The sequence below is a fragment of the Ricinus communis genome, chromosome 9, assembly GCF_019578655.1.
Source record: "Ricinus communis isolate WT05 ecotype wild-type chromosome 9, ASM1957865v1, whole genome shotgun sequence".
Lineage (NCBI taxonomy): Eukaryota > Viridiplantae > Streptophyta > Magnoliopsida > Malpighiales > Euphorbiaceae > Ricinus > Ricinus communis.
In genome coordinates, this window is record NC_063264.1 from 6,294,666 (window position 1) to 6,319,978 (window position 25,313).

At 33.1% G+C, this 25,313-nt stretch overlaps 3 protein-coding genes across 4 annotated transcripts; 1 reads left to right on the plus strand and 2 right to left on the minus strand.

Moving 5' to 3' along the window:
- Window positions 1–3,777: 3,777 nt before the first annotated feature.
- LOC8286869 (phosphatidylinositol/phosphatidylcholine transfer protein SFH9) lies at window positions 3,778–10,735 on the plus strand. The gene is made up of 12 exons (XM_048379561.1): window positions 3,778–4,161; window positions 4,280–4,308; window positions 5,460–5,543; window positions 5,643–5,696; window positions 6,238–6,315; window positions 6,797–6,850; window positions 7,720–7,779; window positions 7,861–7,956; window positions 8,202–8,303; window positions 8,401–8,481; window positions 8,985–9,351; window positions 10,303–10,735. Exons 1-11 carry the CDS (start codon window positions 4,107–4,109, stop codon window positions 9,303–9,305), a joined length of 1,014 nt encoding a protein of 337 aa, XP_048235518.1. The 5' UTR covers window positions 3,778–4,106; the 3' UTR covers window positions 9,306–9,351; window positions 10,303–10,735.
- Window positions 10,736–12,943: 2,208 nt separating this feature from the next.
- LOC8286868 lies at window positions 12,944–17,866 on the minus strand. The gene is made up of 5 exons (XM_002522737.4): window positions 17,144–17,866; window positions 14,960–15,045; window positions 14,568–14,873; window positions 14,346–14,429; window positions 12,944–13,601 (listed from the first exon to the last, which is right to left on the minus strand). Exons 1-5 carry the CDS (start codon window positions 17,549–17,551, stop codon window positions 13,145–13,147), a joined length of 1,341 nt encoding a protein of 446 aa, XP_002522783.2. The 5' UTR covers window positions 17,552–17,866; the 3' UTR covers window positions 12,944–13,144.
- Window positions 17,867–18,759: 893 nt separating this feature from the next.
- LOC8286867 (WEB family protein At5g55860) lies at window positions 18,760–23,909 on the minus strand. Of its 2 annotated transcripts, XM_015721563.3 has the most exons (4): window positions 23,456–23,909; window positions 22,552–22,996; window positions 21,705–21,924; window positions 18,760–21,083 (listed from the first exon to the last, which is right to left on the minus strand). In XM_015721563.3, exons 3-4 carry the CDS (start codon window positions 21,873–21,875, stop codon window positions 19,296–19,298), a joined length of 1,959 nt encoding a protein of 652 aa, XP_015577049.2. In that variant the 5' UTR covers window positions 21,876–21,924; window positions 22,552–22,996; window positions 23,456–23,909; the 3' UTR covers window positions 18,760–19,295. The 2 variants fall into 2 exon arrangements, with proteins under 2 accessions (XP_015577049.2, XP_002522782.2); XM_002522736.4 differs by lacking the exon at window positions 22,552–22,996 and having other exon boundaries at window positions 23,456–23,908.
- Window positions 23,910–25,313: the final 1,404 nt, after the last annotated feature.

Below are 25,313 nucleotides of genomic sequence, written 5' to 3' on the forward strand. Positions count from 1 at the left end.
GAATAAGATTGATACGTGAGAAAAATAACTAATAAAAAAATAATTAAGAAAGAAAAATATGACATATCAATTATTTAGTGGTAATGTAACTAAATTACAATAAAATTAGAAATTTAATAATTAAAACTTTATGACCAAAATAAAGCTAAATACAAAATTTAGTGACCGTTTATATTATTATCTCTTAATAGATATTGATAGACTTTTTAATATACTGTAATAAAATATTATCTTTTCTAATTGCTTCAAAATAAATAGTTTTTTTTCCAATTTAACAAGTCATTTTTAATTTATACAAAATTTTAAAAAATTAATTTTTTTAATTAATATCATATCTTGATAAAATACCCTTAATAGATATTGATAGACTTTTTTAATGTATTACATAATAACCTACGTATCGGTGGAGTGATCAATTCATATATTATTTTTAAAATTTAAATAAAAAAATTAATATGCAAATTTGTAATTAATAAATAGAAATTACTTATAGTTTGATATTTTTATTAATAAATAAAAAATAATATTGAATCATTAAACTAGTAATCAGGCATATTTTAGAAGAGACCAAAAAGGGAATAGATGTTTGACATATGTTATATGATTCTTATATGCCACTTAAGAGACACTTATTTGAGCACAAAGAAAAAATTGTGGAAGAGCTTTTTTGACATTTTCAAAACATGGAAAATTACAATGCCATCTTAACAAACTAAATTTGCTTTTTTGTTCCTTTTGGAGCAATTGAAAAAAAAGATATATAATATTTTATTCTCTAGAAATTCTTGTACCTACACACTAGATTACAGGAAGGTGCACCCATACATCCATCCATCAATCATGTATGTGCAGCTAAGATGGGATGGGATCTTGTTATCCACACCCAATACCACACCAAACACTATGGTACACAACTCTTGGCCACTAATTTATTTTTTCAGTTATATAATAGTTAACATTTGCAATTATTAAAAATCCTCTGCAATTATTAATTATTAGAAAGAATATTTTAGAAAATACTAATTGTTTCTATCATTTAATCTTAGTATTTATTATTTTAATGAATTTTTAAAATTGTCAAATATGAAGAATTTTTGATAATTTGATTTTTTTAAAATAAAAAAAAGGAAAATTTTTATAGTTTTAATGAAAATGAACATGCTAATTGTGGAGTATTATTATGGCATAGAAGAGGAGATGGGTGGGTCACATGGGAACATTCTTGGTACCTTGAGATGTGTTCCCATTTAAAAACAAGAGGTGCAGAGGAAGTGTGCAGCTCCTATATCCAACCCACAAACTTCAGAATCTATTCCCATCTTTGAAGGAAATTTATAATAAAAAAAGTAATAGTGACCAATTGGCAAATTAAAATAATAAATTTGTAGTGATGGATAAATCTATAGATTTTTTGGGTATCTCAGCAAAAACTTTTTAACTTTCTTTTTGTGTAGTTTCTTCTTCTTTTTTAAAAAAAAAAAAATGAAAAATATTATCATTGCATCAAATCATAATCCAAAAACATTAACAACACCTTTTTAATAGTTATGCCAATCATTGTTTGTTTGTTTGGAATATAAAGTGTTTTGAAGAAAAATAAAAAATTTGCTAACATGTGGGAATCAATATATTGATGTGGGTGAATGCCTTGCCCTATTCAAATTGCCATGTATTATTCTTGTACCTCTTTAACCAATAAACTAAAAAGGTTACCCATTTGTTAAAGGAGGGGCCACATTTTTATAATTGTCAAAAGGTAAATGTACTAACATGTTGTGGATCTATAATCTTAGATGCATAACTATGTCAATAATAAAGTATATTGATTAGATGCCTGCACACATGATTTTATGAGTATAATTTTAAAATTGTTTGACAGTCTTAAATTTGATTATAAGAAAAAAAAAAGATTAATTAGAATGACCCAATTGATAATAAATTATATGTGAGCCACCAATAAAGAAAAGTTATATATGAATTGCTTACATCCAAAAAGAATTTCCAGGGAGTGTGTCATTTTGTCAAAATTGGTTATTCTGAAAAATCTAATTTAACTTAAATATACATTTCAATTTAAATAAATTTTTATTTCTTGATTTATTATTAGGGAAAGTCAATTGTTTCTCCCATTGACAAAGAAGAGTTTAGGGGTTTTTCTGGGTCAAAGATTTTATTACACTTTTTGGCTAATTATGTATAGCAATAATTAATTACCAACCATATGAGTTATATTATATGATAAAAAATCAAAAGGGTTAGAAGGAAATTAATTAACAGCATTGGAGACATATGAAATTAGCCACATGGCTCATCAACAAAAGGTCTCACATTATCACATCAAAGTCTTCCATGTGGACCCACTTTTAATCTTTTTCTAGGGAACTTTTTAGATACCTCACTTGATAAGTTAGAAGTTCTTTTGTTTATTTATTTTATTTTAATTTGGTAAGAGACAAAACCTAAGTTGGTAATTTTATTTATTTATTTATTTATTTATTCCTTTGGTTTTCTAACAACAGCTAGGTGGGAAAATCTGCAGCCCCATATTCTTTTTCCTATCAAATTCATTGATATAACTGGCATCTCCTTGTTAAAAAAGAATATATAAAGAAAAAAAACATATGTGCATATAAGGATTCAATTGTAAACATAAAATAACTTTTGGAGCTACAGGTAACATTTACTTGATGATAATTTATGTAATAAAGAGATTCCAATATATTAAGTGAAGGGCTCGAATTGGTCTGCCTATGTCATGTGCTTTTTTTCTTTTTTTTTTGTATTAAAGGAGTTGCATTAAACCATTATTTTAGTCCAACAACTTGCTAATGATTAATTTTTATGAAACAAATTGGATGTGTAAATTTGTGTAATTTCTTTATAAAATAATTTATTGTTTTTAAATAATATATTTTGCTTTTTTAATAATTACTTTTACAAGGTTCAGACAAATAACAATAAAATAACAGAAAGAATTATTATTATTATTTTTATAAAAATTAGACTTAACATCTACTAACATAGAATACTGATTTTATAGTCTAAAGTAATTGTTCTTTACTAATTAATTAGTAATATTCTTAACATATTAAATAGTGCTAATAATCAAATTTTAATTTTGTATAAATGCAATAATCAATACAGTAAATTTTTATATGAATAATTTAATATTAATTTTAATTTCAGCGCTTGCATTTAAAAAAAATTTATAAATTTTTAATATTAATAATATCAATATTTATAATTTGATGAAATAAAATATAACTTAAAGAGATAGCACTTCGAATAAAAGTAATTATTGTACCAAAATAAATAAAAAATTTGTTTCATTTATAAATGTGGGAATCCACTAACAGCCAAATATACTAAGGAGTAAAGTTTTGATAAGATCTCCCAAACTCAAATCAAATAGTATATGTTGAGAAAAATAAAATTAATTAAATGTTAATATATGCTATTATTTACTAGTTATAATATTATTTTTAATAATATTTTTATAATTATAAATAGTTAATGATTATTATATTTAAATTCATATATTAATATTTAAAATTTTTTTATACTGTGCAATTAGAGTTTCTGAAAAAAGTAATTCTTCATGTGATTTATAACTAAGCCTAATAATAGTAGAAAGAAAATATCTAATAAATTGACTTTTTGTATATTGCCATCTAACTATCTGAAAAAGAATTAAAGAATATATGTAGCAAATCAACTTTTGTAAATTATGATCCAGCTAATATTTAAAAAAAGAACTACCTTACCCTTTTCAGTTCATCTTTGAAATCAAAATCACTCTCTTTTTCTTATTTTTCAATTTTTGTCAATATTCAAATCATTTATAACAAGAAAACAGACCCAGATTTCAAGAAAGGCCATTCTCTCTCTCTCTCTCTCACTCTCATATTGGTCCATTATTTTTAAATTTGCTTACTTCAATTCTTGAAGGGCAAAGAAAATTGAATCTACAATATTTTTTTTCTCAAAAGAAAAAAAAAAAGAAAGCCACCAGTTTTATATAGTATATATATTTTCAACATCAAGCTTTGAAGCTAAAAATAAGCAGTTCTTGTTTGAAACTGCAAAAGAAAGAGAAAAGCAAAGAAATGGGTATTGCTAATCAAGAAGCAATTAAGCAGTTTCAGTCTTTGATGGACCAAAGTCAGCTTTCAAAACTTAGCTTACCATTTATTTTTAAATCTTTTTACTTAATTTAGTTCTAATTTTGCACTAATAATACTAACAAAGTTTCTTTCTTTTTTTTGTGATAATCTAACAGTAGATGAGCCACTGAAAAATACATTTCAGGTTTGTTATCTCTCTTTCACTTCTCTGTTCAAGTGATCTGTTTTTCACAATAAAAAAGATGGGGAGTTGATGAAATTTGAAGATTAAGCTGAGGTCATAGTTATTGAATTTAGTTCAGCTCCGACTTTTTTTCCCTTTAACTATAACTACATGAAAGCAGCAATCTTTCTTCTTTTCTGAGGTGGGGTGAAGCGATGGGATTTGATCTAAGTTTGTAATCTTGTTTTGCTTCATTGGTTATTGCCTTAGCTTATTGGTGGGCGTGATCTATGTGTTAATGATGTTTAGTATTAGCTTATCATTGTCAAGTTACATTCCTTTTGATTTGCTAAAAGAATGATGCTTACTCATTGATTACCAATGCATCAATTTGTTTGATCTGTTTGGTTGCTGTGGATATTTAGATAAATTAATTAGGAAACTTGTGCGCTTGCATGGTGCCATTATGATTGAAGATTTCAGTTCTTCTGAATTGAATAACAAGTTGGAATATTTGTAATTAACTTTGAATTAGATCTTGATGCAATATCCTGGAAAATTGCATAAAATGCTATGTTTCCTTGGTCATATATGCTTTAGGAGTATACAGTTTTCAAATTTCTTTGAACTTAGTTGACTTAAATGGCTAAAAAATTGTTTTCTCATGTTTATTGCTTATGAGCTAAACCCCATCATTGCTATTTTTCATATGTGTGACTAATTTGCAGCTGTCATTCTTATATAGGAATATCAGATTACATATATTTGTGACCCTGGCTTTGGAGATTTTGGTAAAGAATGGTTAAACTTGAGGATTTCAAATATATTCAGTGTCATCAAACGTTAGTGTTAAATTTACAAGTCAACACACATATAATGCCATGCTAGAAAAATAAAAATCATGTAAGTCCACGAGAATTCATCTCAAGTCTTCTGATGTGATATTGGTTTTGAGCTAGTGATGTATTATTTATTTGAAAGGGTTTTAAATCGCATGTAATGAAAAATGAGAATTGTTAGACTGGTTGAGATTGTTTTCTATGCTCATCACTTTTGTCCTGTTGCATTTGAGAGTTATGCTTGTGAGTTGCTGATGCATTGAGATGCTCTTTATATGGATTCTTATGAAGTATAGAAGACAAATATTAACTTGCAGTTATTTCTACAATCAGAATATGCATCAAGGTTATCCAAATGAAACATTGGTTCGATTTCTGAAAGCAAGAGACTGGAATGTCGCTAAGGCCCATAAAATGGTTAGACTTGTTTCCTTTAGTTGAATATTATTTGTGTTCCAATCTCCATAAACACTTATCTTTGGCTTCTTATTCTTTGTCATTATTTCCTTGTTCCAGTTAATTGATTGTCTAGAATGGAGAATACAAAATGAGATTGACAGCATATTGACGGTGAGCTTTTCTTTTCTGAAATTTAATCTTAGCTTGATTCTGCATTTTGTACATTATTGTACAGTAGTTTGTGTGTTGATGCTTGTGCTTGACTTAAAAGTAACAAAATGAATTGCTTGAATTGTATTTGGATCTTGGAATTCTATAATAGAGATAATTACATGTTCATTCTTATGAAATTTGCAAAATTTTAGTTTTACATCGGGAAGTAATTTTGGGACTTACCCATAAGCATACCATAATCATGAAGTGAATACAAATTGAATCAATCTAATGGACCAAGACACCTGAAGTGGATATCTCTAGATACTTGCACAACTACCTTTTACTTTTATATACCCTACGGAGTTTGATTTCAGGGCATCTTGATTTGCATGACACTTTTACCATAGTCCAGTGACCTGATTTCTGTCTGAGTTATGCATCCCAAATAAAATGAGATCTCATGAATCATTTTTCTGGCGATTTGTCATGGTCAATAGCCACATTGTGTACATTGGCTTGAATAATAAGTACCGTCGATTTTTTCATCCTTGCACAGAAACCAATCATTCCAGCTGATTTATATGAAGCAATTCGAGATTCTCAGCTTGTAGGGTTATCAGGTTATTCTAAAGAGGTACGCTCAAGTCTTTTGAAGTTTAACCTTGTTTTTTAATGCCTATGTGCTGAGAAATTCTTGTGTGGATTTAGTTCGCCATGTAAGATAATGGACTATCGAATTGCACTTTGACTTATATCATTATTTATTAAGTGTTGTATTTTACTTGAATGATTTTAATCATGTGCAGGTCATTTTCAATCATGGGTAATCAATGGTAGTTATGTACTAACCAATGTAATTATGCCACTTAATTCAAAATGACACATATGTCAAATACAAAAAGATAGTCCATAATACTACATGGTGGATTAGGTTCAGTTAAAAATTGCCAAGAGAGAGCCGATCATTGAAGCCCTTTATTCCAAGAAATTTTGCTCACTCAGGATTTTCTGAGTGGGATTTCTTGTCATCCTCATAATAAGGGCCTCTGAAGTTAACGATTTTGATTATGATACTAAATCTAACTTATTCTTTTTCCTTTTGTTGAATTCTCTAGGGTCTTCCTGTCATTGCAATTGGTGCTGGACTCAGTACATTTGATAAAGCATCTGTAAGAATTGTATAACTTTATTATGTGTTTAGTATGCTTAAATTGGAACACTAGACCTTGCCATGTTAAAGCCACAAGGTGCAAGCGTGTGTCTTACCAAAGTGAGGCACAAAAAGAAGATAAAATTTCATAATTTCATAATATAAAGCTAATAAGACTTATAACATAGTACATGCATAAAACATAAATGTTTTTCTAAATCCAAACACCACCACCCCCAAAAAAAAAAAGGAAAAAAAAAAGAGAAGAAATAGAAACATTTTTTTTCTTTGGACAAACTACAGATGTTGTTTCCATGTTCCATGTTTCTTTTTTGACCTATAAATTCCTTTTTGAATTTTCTTTTCATTTCTTGAAATGATTTGGTGTGAATGGGCTTACGGCACATCTTCTTTTTATTTATGATTGATCGCCCAATTTCAATTAAAAGTTGAAAACATATATTTGGGTCTAATATTAGGGAGGGCATGCCTTTTTTCACCTCACCAACTCCTATAAGGCGCGTGCCTTGGCAAAGTTGCCCGCCTCAAAGGCTTGAGACTCGTGCGCCTTGAGCCTGAGGCGTGCCTTCAACAACTATAAATTTTGCATATACTGCCGTTGAAATACTATTCTACATACAAATATTAATGGATTAGGATAATGTGCTAGATACATGCTTGTATGATTTTTGTTTCTTTGTTGGTGTGTTTCAGCGCGAGTAAGAAAAAAAACTGTCATATGGTGTGAAAAGTATAAGAAACTTTCTTTTAGTTAGATAGTTGGAGGACAAAGACGCTTGATTATTCAAATATGTTGTTCTCTGGATGGATAGTCATTCGCTTTATGTATCACCAGTTTACAATGTCTAATTTCTGACATTTTCTTAGGTGCATTACTATGTGCAGTCACACATTCAAATGAATGAATATAGAGATCGTATAATATTGGTGAGTATAGTCGTAAAATTAAGATGTTTAATCATCTTTCTGATTTTTCATGTAACTTGACTTGATTCTTTTGCCTTGTAGCCTTCTGCAACCAAGGAGTATGGGCGGCATATTAGTACTTGTATCAAAATTTTAGATATGACTGGCTTAAGATTCTCAGCATTGAATCAAATAAAGGTGTGAATTGAATAAATTTGTCATCAATATTTTTATTAGTAAAAGTGATGTTCAATAAAAGCCACCAATGATTACATTATCTGAATAACTTTTTTCACCCAGATGCAGTTGAACAATGTCTTTTCAATTATAGGTTCCTATATGTTGTGCGTTCTATTATGTTTTATCAAAGAACGAATTATCTTGTTCACTTCCTTAAAAGTATTCTTGAAACCAATGTTCTGATATTTGATCTTTGATTGCAGCTATTGACAGTTATATCTACAGTCGATGATTTAAACTATCCCGAGAAGACTGAAACATATTATATTGTTAATGCTCCATATATATTTTCAGCATGTTGGAAGGTTTACTTTTCTCCCAAGTGAAGAGCATTTCCAATATTCCCCTTAATCTATGCATGTTATATCAACAGCTCATGACATTGGTAATATATGTCGGCAGGTTGTAAAGCCCCTTTTACAAGAAAGAACAAGGAGGAAAATCCAGGTTTTGCAAGGTTGTGGAAGAGATGAGTTGTTGAAGGCAAGGCTTTCCTGTTGAACTAAGCATGCTCTCTTTTTAAACTACTGAGTGTTAGGTTTTATATTCTAAATTCACCTTTTATAAACATTTACAACTTGAAAGTACTTTTTGCATGGTTGAGTGCTGAAATAAAAGTGTGGTTAGGTGTTGTTATTCTACTGAAGTACAAAAAGAAGTCTGTTGAGCAAGGCTACAAGCATATTTGCTGAATTACCTATTCCTTGACCATCCAACTAATTTGCCTGGAGAATCAATTTTTCCTGGAGTTAGTATTCTTTGCGGCCAAGAGTAACTGCAATATAGTTCTACTAGTCATAGTGTCTTTGATTTTCTATTGTGCTTTTCACTTTGTATTTTCCTTGCATGGCGGCTTGTTTAGTTCACGATGGCCTCAGCTGTAATTGTCTTCAGTTCCAGCTATTTAGGAATGCTAATCACATCTATTTCCACCATGGTCCAAGTAATCAGAAGTTTGACCCTGTTGACTTCTCATTTGTATGCAGATCATGGATTATTCATCCCTTCCACATTTTTGTAGAAAAGAAGGTTCTGGCTCATCTCGTCGGACAGGGAATGGAACTACAGATAATTGTTTCTCCTTGGATCATGAGTTCCACCAACAGCTATATAATTATATCAAGCAGCAAGCTGCTCTTATAGAATCCATTTCACCAATCAAGCAGGGGTCAGTCCATGTGGATATCCCTGAGCCGGACCCAGAAGATGCCAACCTTGCCAAGACAATAGAATCCGAGCTCCACAAGTTTGGAGATCTGAATCGACTCTCTAACTCATTAAATGGCCTTAAAGTTAATGGCCGCTAAATCTTAGACAATCACAATATTAAAATCCTTGCTAATACCACACCAGGCTAAAATCTTGGTGGCTGAGTCATTCCTGACTAGCTTTGATGGCAGGTCTTTGTACTTCAGTTACCAAAAATATTACTGCTTTTCATGCATCAGCTCGATGCAGGTTTAGCAAGACAAAGCTAATATTTTGTAGATTTGATATAACCACTTTGAAGTGGGTGATTACTCTGATGCTAGAGCTAAAGCTATTCCATTATCTGTCATTTTAGCCGCTGCTGCCAGTATCTTGTTGTCCCATTCCAGCCAGTGAACTTAATGTTGTATAACTGCTCGAGTCAGATCCTTTGGTGATAAAAGGGCTATATTTTCAGAGGAAACTGAACACTTGATGTAAAGTTTTTATGAAAGTAACCTGAGATGTATATTTCTTGGACACTAAATCTCTCTCTGAATGGATCAATGTTACATTTATAAACCCAATTTGTAAGTTATTTCTGATATTATAGGAAGGGAAAGGCTAAGCAAAGAGGGGAGATTTTAGAGTAATCACATTTTCACACTGGGTGCATTAATGAATGAGAAATATTGATAATGGCAATCTATATATAAAGTTAGCCTCCCGAATTGAAGTTGCCAAGTGGGTGGTGATGCATTCTTTTTCTTATAGTGAAAATCTCTTATTTGTTGCAAAGAAATTAGAAAGAGATTCTTTTAACCCAAAAAGAGTTCAGTTCTGATGTTGGATTTTAGGTCCAACCAACAATTGGTAAAGGGCTTAAATGCAACTTCAATAAGACTTCCTTAAGCTTTGATGTGTAGGGTATGGCTGTTAAAATCTGCAGCACATATTGGAGGGATAGATCAAGTATTTATCATGACCAAGCAAAATTATTTCAAACATATGGATGGATGGGTAACACCTTAATTGTTCTTTTATTCTGAAAACTATGCCTTGCAAAAGGAATATTTATTTTTCCAACAATATGAACTTGTTGTTATACCACACCAGGCTAAAATCTTGGTGGCTGAGTCATTCCTGACTAGCTTTGATGGCAGGTCTTTGTACTTCAGTTACCAAAAATATTACTGCTTTTCATGCATCAGCTCGATGCAGGTTTAGCAAGACAAAGCTAATATTTTGTAGATTTGATATAACCACTTTGAAGTGGGTGATTACTCTGATGCTAGAGCTAAAGCTATTCCATTATCTGTCATTTTAGCCGCTGCTGCCAGTATCTTGTTGTCCCATTCCAGCCAGTGAACTTAATGTTGTATAACTGCTCGAGTCAGATCCTTTGGTGATAAAAGGGCTATATTTTCAGAGGAAACTGAACACTTGATGTAAAGTTTTTATGAAAGTAACCTGAGATGTATATTTCTTGGACACTAAATCTCTCTCTGAATGGATCAATGTTACATTTATAAACCCAATTTGTAAGTTATTTCTGATATTATAGGAAGGGAAAGGCTAAGCAAAAGAGGGGAGATTTTAGAGTAATCACATTTTCACACTGGGTGCATTAATGAATGAGAAATATTGATAATGGCAATCTATATATAAAGTTAGCCTCCCGAATTGAAGTTGCCAAGTGGGTGGTGATGCATTCTTTTTCTTATAGTGAAAATCTCTTATTTGTTGCAAAGAAATTAGAAAGAGATTCTTTTAACCCAAAAAGAGTTCAGTTCTGATGTTGGATTTTAGGTCCAACCAACAATTGGTAAAGGGCTTAAATGCAACTTCAATAAGACTTCCTTAAGCTTTGATGTGTAGGGTATGGCTGTTAAAATCTGCAGCACATATTGGAGGGATAGATCAAGTATTTATCATGACCAAGCAAAATTATTTCAAACATATGGATGGATGGGTAACACCTTAATTGTTCTTTTATTCTGAAAACTATGCCTTGCAAAAGGAATATTTATTTTTCCAACAATATGAACTTGTTGTTATACCACACCAGGCTAAAATCTTGGTGGCTGAGTCATTCCTGACTAGCTTTGATGGCAGGTCTTTGTACTTCAGTTACCAAAAATATTACTGCTTTTCATGCATCAGCTCGATGCAGGTTTAGCAAGACAAAGCTAATATTTTGTAGATTTGATATAACCACTTTGAAGTGGGTGATTACTCTGATGCTAGAGCTAAAGCTATTCCATTATCTGTCATTTTAGCCGCTGCTGCCAGTATCTTGTTGTCCCATTCCAGCCAGTGAACTTAATGTTGTATAACTGCTCGAGTCAGATCCTTTGGTGATAAAAGGGCTATATTTTCAGAGGAAACTGAACACTTGATGTAAAGTTTTTATGAAAGTAACCTGAGATGTATATTTCTTGGACACTAAATCTCTCTCTGAATGGATCAATGTTACATTTATAAACCCAATTTGTAAGTTATTTCTGATATTATAGGAAGGGAAAGGCTAAGCAAAAGAGGGGAGATTTTAGAGTAATCACATTTTCACACTGGGTGCATTAATGAATGAGAAATATTGATAATGGCAATCTATATATAAAGTTAGCCTCCCGAATTGAAGTTGCCAAGTGGGTGGTGATGCATTCTTTTTCTTATAGTGAAAATCTCTTATTTGTTGCAAAGAAATTAGAAAGAGATTCTTTTAACCCAAAAAGAGTTCAGTTCTGATGTTGGATTTTAGGTCCAACCAACAATTGGTAAAGGGCTTAAATGCAACTTCAATAAGACTTCCTTAAGCTTTGATGTGTAGGGTATGGCTGTTAAAATCTGCAGCACATATTGGAGGGATAGATCAAGTATTTATCATGACCAAGCAAAATTATTTCAAACATATGGATGGATGGGTAACACCTTAATTGTTCTTTTATTCTGAAAACTATGCCTTGCAAAAGGAATATTTATTTTTCCAACAATATGAACTTGTTGTTATAATATCAAATTAAAAAAGAAAAAAAGAATAAAGTGATGGTCTCATTGAAGTCAACCAATGGAGCCATTCTGGGACCAAGCTGTGCACTCTAAGAGCAGAGAGACTCCACAGCCTTCGCTAGAACCACAAAGCTCAACTCCCAACTTGGAGTGGGTAGCCAGTAGTTAGTTGCTTTAGTCCCAACATCCCATCACCTCGAAGCTTTCACTCGAGTTACAAGCCCACGCTACTGAGCCCAGCTGTGCCTCTAGGTTTTTGAATTGTATTAAAAAGACTAAAATTGAGCTGTATCTTAACAATGTGGGATGGAGAAACGGGGTTACTCTGTATAGTACGCCTGCAGTATAATGGCAAAATTGAGACCAAGTATGTTTCATAACAGTTGAAATGAAACAAATGTTAAAATGTCTTGTTATCGTTCTTTTCTGAAAAAGGTTGTCGTACTTTCACAATCTTATCAGGAGGAACACATATCCATGTCTGATCTATACAGCCTTTTAAAGCATTAGCAGCTAACAGATTCACAGCCCTGTTTGCGTTTCTTTTAACAGAAGACAACTGAAAGATTGGAATACTAATAACAATAATACAGTAATTAAGCTGATAATAAGAGTTAGACTGGACTAAATAGCATTGAACCGACATTTTAATTTAAGAACTAAGAACTGCCAGTTTAACTTGTGTCAAAGGTTTTGTTCCTCAATTATCTATAGAACCATAATTCATAATACCCTTGTTTTTTTGAGATCTGGGAATTACTGACATAGATTGATTATATGCACAATCACAATCTCAAAGTTTCGTGTGAACAAAGAGAACGTATAAATTATATCACATACTCTTACACGTATCAGATATAATGAATTCGCTTAAAGCCCTTCCCCACCAATCTCACAAACAGGAATTCATGGAGAAAATACTACAATCCATCCGCTAGATTTTGAAATTCTATCTTAACTGTTTGTAGCAGTTATAGGCAACAGCAACTGACACCACAGCGCAGACAACAGCAAGAGCTGCATATGTATCTTCACGTTCCCAGCTCTCCAACCATGTTGGCATAGCACAAACCCTACGCGTGGACATACCTTTTCCACTGTTAATCCGGGATAATAGTCTTTTGCTGCTCTTCTTCTTCTCAGGGGACACCTTTACACCCTTATTATTGGCATCTAGATTCTCCTCCTTGTGCTTTGAGACAGGGTATTGGCAGCAAGAAGATTTTCCATTTTGCTGGCAACAGGCCATAAATTCTACGTCAGACCTTATTGCAGCATTGCTTGCTTCATCTTCCTGTGATTGTGTCAGCTCCTTAATGTTCCTTGCAACATCTGTCTCGCCGTTTAGTTGGAGCCTTAGTTCTTGGGATTTGATCTGTTCTTCTTCAGATAAACCCATTTGGCCCCTGAAATCAGCATTCAAATGGAGAGTAGCATATGTCATCAAGCATGTATACAGAATTTGATTCTAAAGATACAAAAGCATGCATGCAGAATCAACAGGGATGAGTAAATACAAAGATAATTCAGGATAATATTTATAACTTAGGCAGGACCGACATAGTATATATCAACTTGTTTATAGTTTAACTTCAACATGCAATTTCTATGTCGAATTCTCCAGTTACATCACAATCGATACCAAGAAGGATTCCGCAGTTCTATCGCGGTTAATATACCCAAGGTCCTTGAATTTAACACTAATTACAATATAGTCATAAATCTTTTTAATTTTTTTGTTTCAATAAAATTACTATTTCTAGAGTTTGGTAAAATATCAACAATGATAACTAAGCGACAGTTTCCAAATTAATTCTACAATTAAGAACAGATTATGGGACTTTCTTGTGTAATTAGTACATAAAGAACCCTGGTCAAACCACAAAGGAATTAGGCATAATAACCTTATTGAGAGAATAATCAAAACTAAGGAGTAAATTGATTCAAATTGAAAGTACACCGTCTATTGACGTGTGCCTATAAATTCAGTGACCAATAATAAAATCGACCTATGCTTTTGCAAATAAATCTTTTTATTTTGCCACTTCAGCCAACTGTATCTCCAGCATGTAACAATAATACCAAAAGAAAAAAAAAAAAAAAGAACCGTCTCAAGGAACAGTTTAAGAGGTTAGAAATTTGAGAATTACCTCCACAGCTGGTCTACAATCTCTCCTTTTTCAATATGTTGGTCAAGTAAAATGGGTACATCATCTGGAGTGACATATCCATACCTATAGCATTTTAATGTTTATTTTAGAAATGCTTGATTATAGAGAAAGCAATCTCATTATTGCAACTATGCAAATGAATAAATGAATGATAAATTCAAAAGATATAAGAAATTAATGAAACACAGATCTCCCACTTACCAGTGTCCAGTGATGAGTCCATTCATACTTGATCCAAATATTATGACATTTCCTGCATACTTATGCCCCCCTATGTGAGAGCATGGGCTAACGGACACTTTACCTTGAAATCCATGTAATTCTATCTCCTCTTTGAATTTTCTAACCACAGCAGGTCCACAGAGACCACAGCGACGATCTCGAGACCCATGACAACATACAAAAACATAAGAACCCTTCAGTGTTTCAGGAGTTCCAGGCAGCCATTCCCCTTCCTTCACAAGCACTTCCTCAACAAATGTGTCCACATCAAAATGTGTCAATCTCCTGTATCCTTAACAAAGGTCAAAACCTTAAAGTGGAAAAATATAATTCAATAAGAAACCTAAAACCACAAAGGGCAACTGATTGACCTGTATCTGGTCATATCTGGGAAGATTAATACATCTCCATTTGAGGTCTCAGTTCCATCATGCCCCTCACAGATTGTTAAGCGAGTCTAGATGACAAAATTGAGAAAATAAAGAAAATTAATTAGCATATCCAATTGATTTACTTATTGTAAGATAAAAACAAACTAAGTTGATACTCTGATTGCATAAGTGTATATGTGCGTGCATACATGAGTGATGGGTACATCCACATGCATTGAGGTATCACATTGGCTGCATTTACAACATGCTCAAGTATTGAACTGAAAATGGCAGCTGATCTCATGGGCCATTCCAAACTAAACAAATCACTAAAATTTACATATTCCAAAAAAAAAAAAAAAAAAAGTCATTTACTGGTTTTACAATTTTACTTTCTTATGCTTTATGAAACAAGAACATAACCAAGTACACACATAAGCAGCAATGGAACTAATCTGATGATTTATAGGTGTATCTCCTAATTATTCCCCTTCAGATTCTCCTAAATCATGAATGTGTTTTAGTATTCGTATTGCAACACAAGCATTACATAACACAAGAGACAAACATGCATACTTGCCATAACAAACAAAACTATCCACCTTTATGTTATTTCCATACCAGAACTAATCATTCTGGTGAATGAGGAAAACCATATTAATAGTAATAAATGATACAAAGAAAGCACAGCTAGCTGTCAATCGTTATTTTTCATAAAGTTTCCCGTCTAAATAAAACCATTAAATAACTGTCATGAGTAAGACATTCCCAGTCATTGTGACACTTAAAATTACATATTTCTTTGACATTGGCAAGCATCATAAACTGATTTATCATGCTTAATAGATGACAGAACAATTTCTCTTTACATTTCTTAATCTATCATAATTGAGCAATAAAAAAAGGTACCGGAATGGTTATGTGAATACACTAACAAATCCTGTAACATTATTTGACATGGAGTAAATAGGCGCAGTTGCCAAATTGAAAAAGAAAAAACAGCATAAGAATCAAAAGCTCAACAATCTCAAGGGGAAAAACAATTTTTACTGTAGCATTTAAATAACTCCTTGGTGCAATACTCAAATGCTTCATTCTAAATTTTTCCATAACTACTGCAGTTATATGACAACTAAGCTCCAATAATCAATACTCTACCTAATCGTATCATTTTTACTTTTCCTGGATCACTTAAATAATGGGCAGTATGTCAAGATAAAAATTTCTCTCAATAACTTGGAAGAGAAAATAAAAGTGTAATAAGAAAAGATATGATCTTTAATCTTCAAATATATTAATTTTGGAAAGGGCAGTCTAAAGCAGTTCTTTGCGTCATCTGAATCCTGATCTTTCTTGTCAAAACCCAAAATCCTCTTGATCAAGTTCCTCTGAAAGCCTAACCTCAATTGAATAGACCTAGTTAATAACTTTCCCATAATCAACATTGTTCAACAAGCTGAGAAACAAAGCAAACCCACAAGACAGCAAAAGTCCAATCTGAATTGCAGAACTAACCTGCACTGCAATTAACATGTTTACCCTGCCTCCAAAATCACTAACAAAGCATAAATTTGTCATTTAACTAACAATAGGACCAACCACCGCAAAAACCAAGAGAGAACGAATCACACTATTGATGACTCATAAATTTATTTGATTTTATTAAATGCGAAGAAACCAAATCAGACCTCAACCTAGTATATATACAAATTGGAGACTTCCAAAAACTCCTAAAGCACCCTAAGCTACTAACTGAAAACAACACTAGCCTAATTGAAATCCATAAATTCGAAGTCACCTGCCTCCAAATCAGTCCTCAAATTATAAATGATCCTACTGTCACTCATCAATTGAATCAATCCACACCCATTTCTAATTCGAGAACGCTAACACCAGCCCCAATTCAAAATGGAAGCTACAATCACACACCTCCGAATCACCCATAAAATGAACCAATGCATAAATCATCAAAAGATACACAATTTATTAATGCACTAAAATTATAATAATTAAAATCAGAAGATTCCATAAAAACCTCAAAAGCCAATTCAAATTCACTCAAAATAAAACTACCCACATGCAAATTCATAGTTAATAATCACAAACACATAAAACTGGGTTCGATTCACTCAAGATAAAAATAACTCACGTCAAAATAAAAGGGGAAAAAGAAGAAGAAAAAACCTCTTTTTTCATATCACCCTTTCTAGCCAAGACAGCAGCAGAAAGCAACCTAGGCAATCGATCAAACTCAGCAGCCTCAACTCTAGGTGGCCAAACAGAAGGGTTTTTGTAACATAAAAACACATGACGTTGATAAAACTGAACAGTCCCAGCCAATGGGTTTTGCCTAAATTCAGGTCTAGAAAAGCCAAACTCAATATCACTACTGCTACTAGCACTTTCAGTGAGAAAACCGGCATCGTTTTGAAAGCTATTAGAAGCACTGCCTAAGTGGGACCCAGATGATGGGTCAGGTGGTGCAGCAGAGAGGAAAGTGGCGTCAAGATGGTCAGAACCTGTAATTGGAGATGAAGAAGACGACGGATTATTGTTTGTGTATGAAAGTGCGTCTTCTCTATTGCTTGCCATGTAAAAATAAATAAAAGAATTCAGAGAAATAAACAAGGAAGGCTTTTCTTTTGCAGACGAGAAGAGAGAGACAGAAAGAAAGGCTTTTAGTTTTTTTTTTTTTTTTTTTTTTTTTTTTTTTGAGATTGGAGTCAAAGACAGAGAGAGGGTTCCAGTTCTTCCAGTGATATTGGAAGTGAGTGACTGAGGATGTCTTTGTTTTTGTGTTGGTTACTAAGCTGCTTTGACATTTTTTTTGAGGTTTAATTTCAGTTTCCTCTTGTTGGTCTTCTTGCTTCTCGGTTCTTTCTTGCTAGTCCTTTCTTTTTCCTTTTACTAATGAATTATTATTTTCAGGGTCCCCTTTGCTTTGAAAAATCACATATTTCACCTTATGAAATGTTAAATGAATTATAAACTGTATATATTATTAAAAATAGATATAATATATATATATATATTCTTAAAAATATATATAATCTATAACTAGTTTTTTAATAATAAAAAAATATTTCATTCAAATATTTATTTAAATATAAAATTTAAGATAAAGTTTTAGAAAGAATTGATGATCCACTGATCATATTTAAATTGAGATTTAGATATAATATTTTTTATTTTTTACAGAACTAACGTTTACTTGATTTTAGCATCTGCTACTAGTAAATACCAAAGAGAACCATAAATAGGTAAATAAATGAAGAACAAGCTAATCCCCTAAATGACTTGTTGCGGCCATTAGGAAAAATATCTATCTGAAAGTTATAATTTTGTTTTTGTTTTCTTTAATTGAGCTCTGATTAAATTTAAGTCATGGCGATTTTATTTTCGAATAAGAAAAAGGAAGTTAGCAATTAGACTAATACACAACCCACGATGGTCAGAGACTTTCCTGTAATAGATTTAAAAGAAATTGAAAATGAGGACGAACAAACAGCATATTAATGTTTCCTTACATTACAGGAAACGAGTGATTTTGAATGATAGAAAAGTGCTTGTGAGTTTCCTTGCAAATTGATTTGTCTAATTGCAGTGGTAAAAAGCAGCACAGTTTCAGGGTACTCATCCTTGAATACAGAACAGAGTATGATATATCATTCTGCCCTATTACCAGAAATATCATTTAGTCCTGTCCTGGATTACACACAACATTGATTGGTTGGTATATAAAAGAAATCATTCTTGGCTTTTGTTTCAATCATAACCACTTTCCAGGTGGGCCAAGGAAGTTGCACCAAGAAAACCTGATAATGATCCATCATCGAACCGTTGCTTTAAAATCAAAGAAACAATGATAAGTTCAGTTTTTCAGGGCATGACCCTTCTTACAAATAGGCTTTCGTTCACTCCATTTCTAGTCAGATGACAGTTTCAACGAGACCCAGAGAGCATCATTGCGAGGTCTTCACCAGTGCCCAAAAATCTTGTCAAGCCCCCCCACCCCCCCATCCCCAAGTTTTAAAAGCCAACCCTTTTTGGTCTCCATCCGCCACTTCTACACAACCTTAAAAGGAAGAATTTCTTTCCTACTGAAGATCCTCAATCATTAATCTAATAACTTGTCTCATATACAAAAAAATCACACTTTCCTAAACTTGCTTCCATGCTAATCTCTTTTCATATTCACTCGTTTTTCCTTAAACTGGCCAGAGAATAAAGAAAAATTGATTCCAGTAGAGTTCCAAATATACACACACAATCAACTCATAAACAATGCTCTCTCTTAACCATTCACAATCACACATCGGTCTCGGAAGCACAAATGTCAGACAGGCTTCTCACCGGGCAGGTAAGAAGGAGGCCCACCTTCAATCTGGTTCTTCTTTCGCTGAAAGATACCACTGAGATTAGGCAAAAGTGCTTTCTTAGATGCAGAATTCTTCTCTTTATCCAATTTCCGGACCTCAATAACGTTCTTTGGTGCTGGGTTTTGCTTTTGAATTCTATAATGGTGCGGTGATGATTCTATCGACATTTCTGTTTCTGCTAAAATCCGAGATGCAGTTTCAGCTGCCTTCTTTTGCTCTCGTTCACGCCACCTTCGAAGTTCTCCCTCGACTGCCTTCTTGGCTGCTTCAGCCATCTCTGCCCTCTTCACTGCCTCCTGAGTTGCAGCCTTCATATCGTCAATCTCCTTCTGTATTGCCTCAAACCTATTGAGAGCCTCGTTTTCACTAGCCTTTACAGCTTCAACCTGAGCCATGGCAGCAGCCACTTTCATTTCTGCCAGAGATTCAGATTCCCCAACTTTCCGGCTCAAAGCTTCGTACTCTTCTCTTGAGATTGTGATATTGGCACCAGACTCAGAGGTTGAAGCACGTGCAGCATTTGTTCTCTCAGACAGTGTCTTGATCTGATCTAGAGCCCTTGTCTCTGCCAACTTGGCTTCCTCAGCCTCTTCCAAAGCAACCCTCAGCTTCTTCTCTGCTTCTTCAAGTGCGATTCTGGTGGCTTCTGCTTCGCTCTTCAACTCCTCAGCCTTGTTCTTCATTTCTTCAGCTTCTTGTTGTGCATTCTCTGCTTCTGATGATAGCTGGTGGAGAGTTGAGATCATTTCTTCAGAAGCACCTCTTGTTTTAGATTCCTCTGCAGCCGCTGCTTCAAGCTCAGCCTTGCTTTTCCGGAGCTTAACATGCAGGTTCCCAGCTGCAGACTCTGTTTCTGCTTCTTTCTCTCTCAGTTCAGAATGCTCCTTCTTCACATTCTCGAGCTCCAGCTTGAGAGATTCCACCAAACTTCGCAAGGAGCTTTCCTCCTCAGCTACTTTCTGCAATGACTCTTTAGCACCATCTAGCTCTGAAGTGACAGTTCTCACAGAATCCAGATCTGAAGCCTTTGCATTTTCCATCTGCTTTTGCAGAGCATCAATCTCGGTTATTGTTTCGGCCAGTTGCTTCTCAAGATTAAAGACAAGTTCAGGATCAAACTCATTCTTCAATGCAAGCAATTTATTTGCTGATGCTTCCAGGGTAGCTTTATAGGACTGCTTTTGAACACCCTTTTCTGCAAATATTTTTGCTTGCTCTTGCTGGGCTTGCAGAGATGCAAGCTTCACTTGCCCAATTGATTCTTGTAGCGCTGAGATTTCTTTAGAAAGTTCACTAACTTTTTCCACATTTGCTTTGGCTGCATGTTCTGCTTCTGCAGCTTGATTGAAGGCAGCAAGCTTTGCTTCCAAGGATGCTTCACAGTCCTGTCGAATCTTCCAAAGTTCTTGCTTTGCGGCATCAAGTTCAGTAAATACAGTTATATATTGCTCCCTGGCAGATTCCAAGTCTTGCTTCCTAGCACCACTGGATCCAGAAGCATCACCACTCTTTGTTTCTTCAATTTGCTTTGCCTGGCTTTTTGCAGCTTCTGTTGCCCTAATTGCTGTGTCTTTCAATTCAGTGACAGTTCTTAGTTTTGCAGACAGATCCTCAACTGTTCTTTTAGCCTTTTCAAGTTCTACAAGTGCTTGGCCCTTAGTTGTTTCAGCATTCTTCACTTGATCCTTTAACTTGCTCAGCTCCTTCTGAGCCAGGTGAAGCTGTGTCTCCTTTGCCAAAACTCTCTTCAGGAATGGAGCAAAAGAAATCAGTTAAGCTAACATGAGAGTACCGCATGTGAGTGCCGTAAATATGAAGGTGGGTATGGGGGGAGAATATTACATGACAGAATCAGAGTAAAGAAATTACTTCAACCCTTCATTTAAACTAGATCATATTCATGATCATCTATATTTCAACCCTTCACTTGATTTACTCAAACCACATACATGATCATCTACAGCTAGAAGTGGAGATTCATTAGGACTCTTATTTCTAATAACTATAACCTTTTTAAGATGAATGCCCAGATAATAAGAAAACAACTTTACTTGTGACCTTCACCATGATGATGAAAATAGCTCAAAGGAAAAGAAAAACCATCAAATCCAAGAATTGATTTTTTAGAACAATATTATCTATTAAACCATATTAATAGAGTTTATTAATTGTGCTTCACTCATACATATGACAGTACAAATAAAAGTCTGCATTGAATTTACACATGATTGCTATATGATTTGATCTGATAAATTAAGCTTCAACAAACATAGGATGTGGTACAAGTTTAAGTAATCGATATAGTATAAAGCCAAAAAAAGTAGTAATTAGATGCTCTCTTTGTATAATAGAAGAAGCATTGATACCTCTGCAGAATGAGGTCTTGTCTTCTTGATGGCTGGTTTTTCCCCTGAGAAAGCACCTTCACCAAATAGCGTCACAGCATCTTTAACAGATTGAAAGGGCGCACTGGTGTCAATCTCTCCCACCTCCACTTTAGGTGAATCTGTAGCATTTTGGCGTTCTTTAGCCCCCATATCACCTTATTCTTTTTAAAATATTTTTTCCTCAGTTCTATAGTGTCACCTGTTAAAAACAATAAAATGTTACTCATTATGATAGGTGGAAGAAAATACATGCACGATTGGATAACAATCTCAAACTTACAACATATCAAACATCTCTTGCTATAGAAGTAAACTACAACCAATGGAGATTGTTTTATAAATTTATAGGAGATATGCGCTAAAGAGCCACATGGCTTTCATGAAAGGGGATATAGGATATGAGACATGCAATACACACAAAACGAACATCATCAAATCAACCAGAAACCTGGAGCATCTTCATTCCATTTGCTACAAAATCATACAGACATGCAATACATAATAAATGAATATAACCAAATCAATCAGAACCCTGAAGCATCCTCATTCTATTCCCAAGTCCCAACAAATTCATATATGGACTCCATAGATGCACATTCACAACTAGAAAATCAAGGGGAGATCTAAGCACCATCTAGAATGTGGTAAAATTTGATTGAAATTGCTTTTTTCTCACATGCACTATATTTCCCTCTAGAGATCACCATTACTGAACTTAAATAAAAAAAGAAAACCTTAGGCAGATAAAATTTGGGTAAACTAAACTGAAATGCAAATGAATGAATAACAGATAGGACTTGCTGCAACCTTTTAAGCACTGCATTACCTTAAGGCATCACTTTCACCTGGGTGATAAACACACAGAAGAGGCATGAGCAATGAAAACCTGCTTTCATATATTCTAATAAGACAACAACCTCTAATATTTTTGAAGTAAGCTGCTGGATATTTAACATATGCTTGCCAGTATGAAATCCATCGACAGCTGGATTACGATTATCTTCTCCACAAATAGCTATATTTAAGAAGTTCCTCAATATCTTTTTATAACTTTTTACTATATCTAATGAAATCCGAATAAAACTCTTCCCCTCGGCGTGCTCCTATACTTCTCTTCCGGTTAAAGGCACCAGCATTCTTAAAATTCCTTTGTGGATTTTTTCTTTTTTTACATTTGTCCCTTCTGAATCTAAATCTTGCTTCCCTTCCTCCAGCACTTATTAATATGATTTTGCATAGAAGTATCATCATCAGTTCTTTTGCAGCAAGCTCTAAACAAATAAATTCAGCAAGCAATCAAGTTCCACGTAATTTAAGAAAACATGCTACAGACTATTAGTAGTTTTTAAACAAATTGAATCGGAAAAAGACCAAATTACTCTTTTATCTTTTAATATACAATATTCTTAATCTAAACACAGTTATTTATCAACAATTCTCAATGATTAACACTAGAATAATACTTCCCCGTAATTAGCTCACACATCTAAGTTTCAAACCTTTCTAAACATCATGAACATCTAGTGAAAAAAGAAACCATCCTTTTCAAGTTCCTAATATTTCAATTATATAACATAATTAACCAGTCACATCAAGAAAACAAACAAAATCAAAGCAACTCAAACAAGACTAATAAGACAGCTCGTACAAAGATGTTATCTTTTAATAAAAAGAAAACAGAAAAACAATGAAGTGAAAGAAAAAGATGAGAAAAACCCAAAATTACTTACCTAAAACAAACCCTAATCAAGCTCCAAAACGAAACCAAACCCAAAGGTGGAAATGAATAATACAGACATGTTCACTCAAATTTGAAAGTAAAAACGGTTCTTGATCATCTCTTTGTTGATCTCAACAGAAGTCAAAAAACCTTTTAATCTTTTGACGCAGAGAACAAAACCCACAAAGGATTTGTGAACTGAAGGCAAGATTCTCCAAGAAAATTCGAAGAATGATTGTATTTTAGGCAAGAAAGTAGTTTTCTCGGATAAAATGTTCAAGTTTTTCTTTTTTTTTTTTCTTTTGAGAATCAAAACTCGAAAAAAAGGACTATTCTTTTTTTGGGGAATGGAAATGGGTAAAAGAGTAGAAATTATTCGAGAGAAAGAAAGAGAGAGATTCAAAAAAATTTGAACTGTTTAAAGACAAATTTTATATCAGCGAGTCAAGTGGAGAGAGAGATGGGCGTGAATAGCTTTCCAAAGTCGCACTTGGTGTTTTGATGTGGTGGGCCTCTGTTACTACTTTTCATGTGGAAAAGGAAGGGCAATGTTGACAATAATGTACAACACAATGAAGCATTTTATTTTATCCCTCTCTCAATGGTACCAACAATTTCAAAATCATAACGAGGGCAATTTGTAAAACAACCAAACAAATATAGGATTAATCTAATTACCAATAAGAATATCCAAATTTCTATGTTTAAAATGACATACTGTATTTGTTATTATGGGAATAATTTTAATCTTTCCATCAATAATAATAGTAATAATAATGGTGTCTGGTTAGGGGCCGGTTTGTATTTGGGCAGTAGAGTAGGCAACGGCGGGGTGTAGGCTTTGGATGTAGAAACAAAGCAAAGGCAAAGTGAAGGGTGGGTTGTCTGGTAGTGGAAATGAAGGGCAATTCTGACCATAATGAACAATAAGGATAAGCCAAAAAAGAAAGAGGAAATGCCAGGTCATCAAGGGACGTAATCACCGGCCAAAGACAACAAAAAAAAAAAAAAAAAAGTCTGACCAATGACAAGTACCTTTAACAAAAGAGTATACAATAGAAAGGGGTTTTGTTTTTCCATTATTACGTTACGTGCTTTCCAATTGCATTCCCCTTCACGGGCACAACATCTTTTCCCCCCCCTTCCCCTCAATTATTTCCCTTACACTTGTACAATATCTCCCTTGCAATTAATTAATTAATTTGACTTTCTCCATTTATTGCAATTATATATAATTTAATAATAATAATCATATAATAAAAAAATATATTTTAAGTTCAAATTTTATAATTAATTAATGAAATAAATACTAAATAAATCAATTAATATAAAATAATATTTAATAAATAATATTTTATTAATATATGATTAGTCTCGCTAAATGCATATAGCCCGACTGAACTTTTTAAGAATAATCAATTAATCATATAAATTATAGTTTGGTCTTTATAATCATTTAAAATAACTCTTTTAGACTATATAGATTTCAATTTGCACCTAACGAAAGCACATCTAAAATAAATATGTTGATATGGCATCACAAACCACAAATGTTAACAAAAATGTTATAAAATAAGCCACAGTTGTTCGTGTGGTGCCCAAAAATTAATGAAATAAATGTAAAAACATCATAGCATAAATCATACTAAAAGAAATCTTATTAAAAATCAAAATAGCCTCTTGAACATTTCCTTCTTACATAAAATATCAATCATGATATTAAATGTCAATAAGCTAGGCTTAACACCAGTTTTGAGCTAACTTAGCCATATCAGGCTTTCCAAATTGAAGCAAAAAAGGATTAAAACTATATAAACTAAATCTAAAAGCACCATTATCACTACTAATAACTCCATTTTAAAAAAATC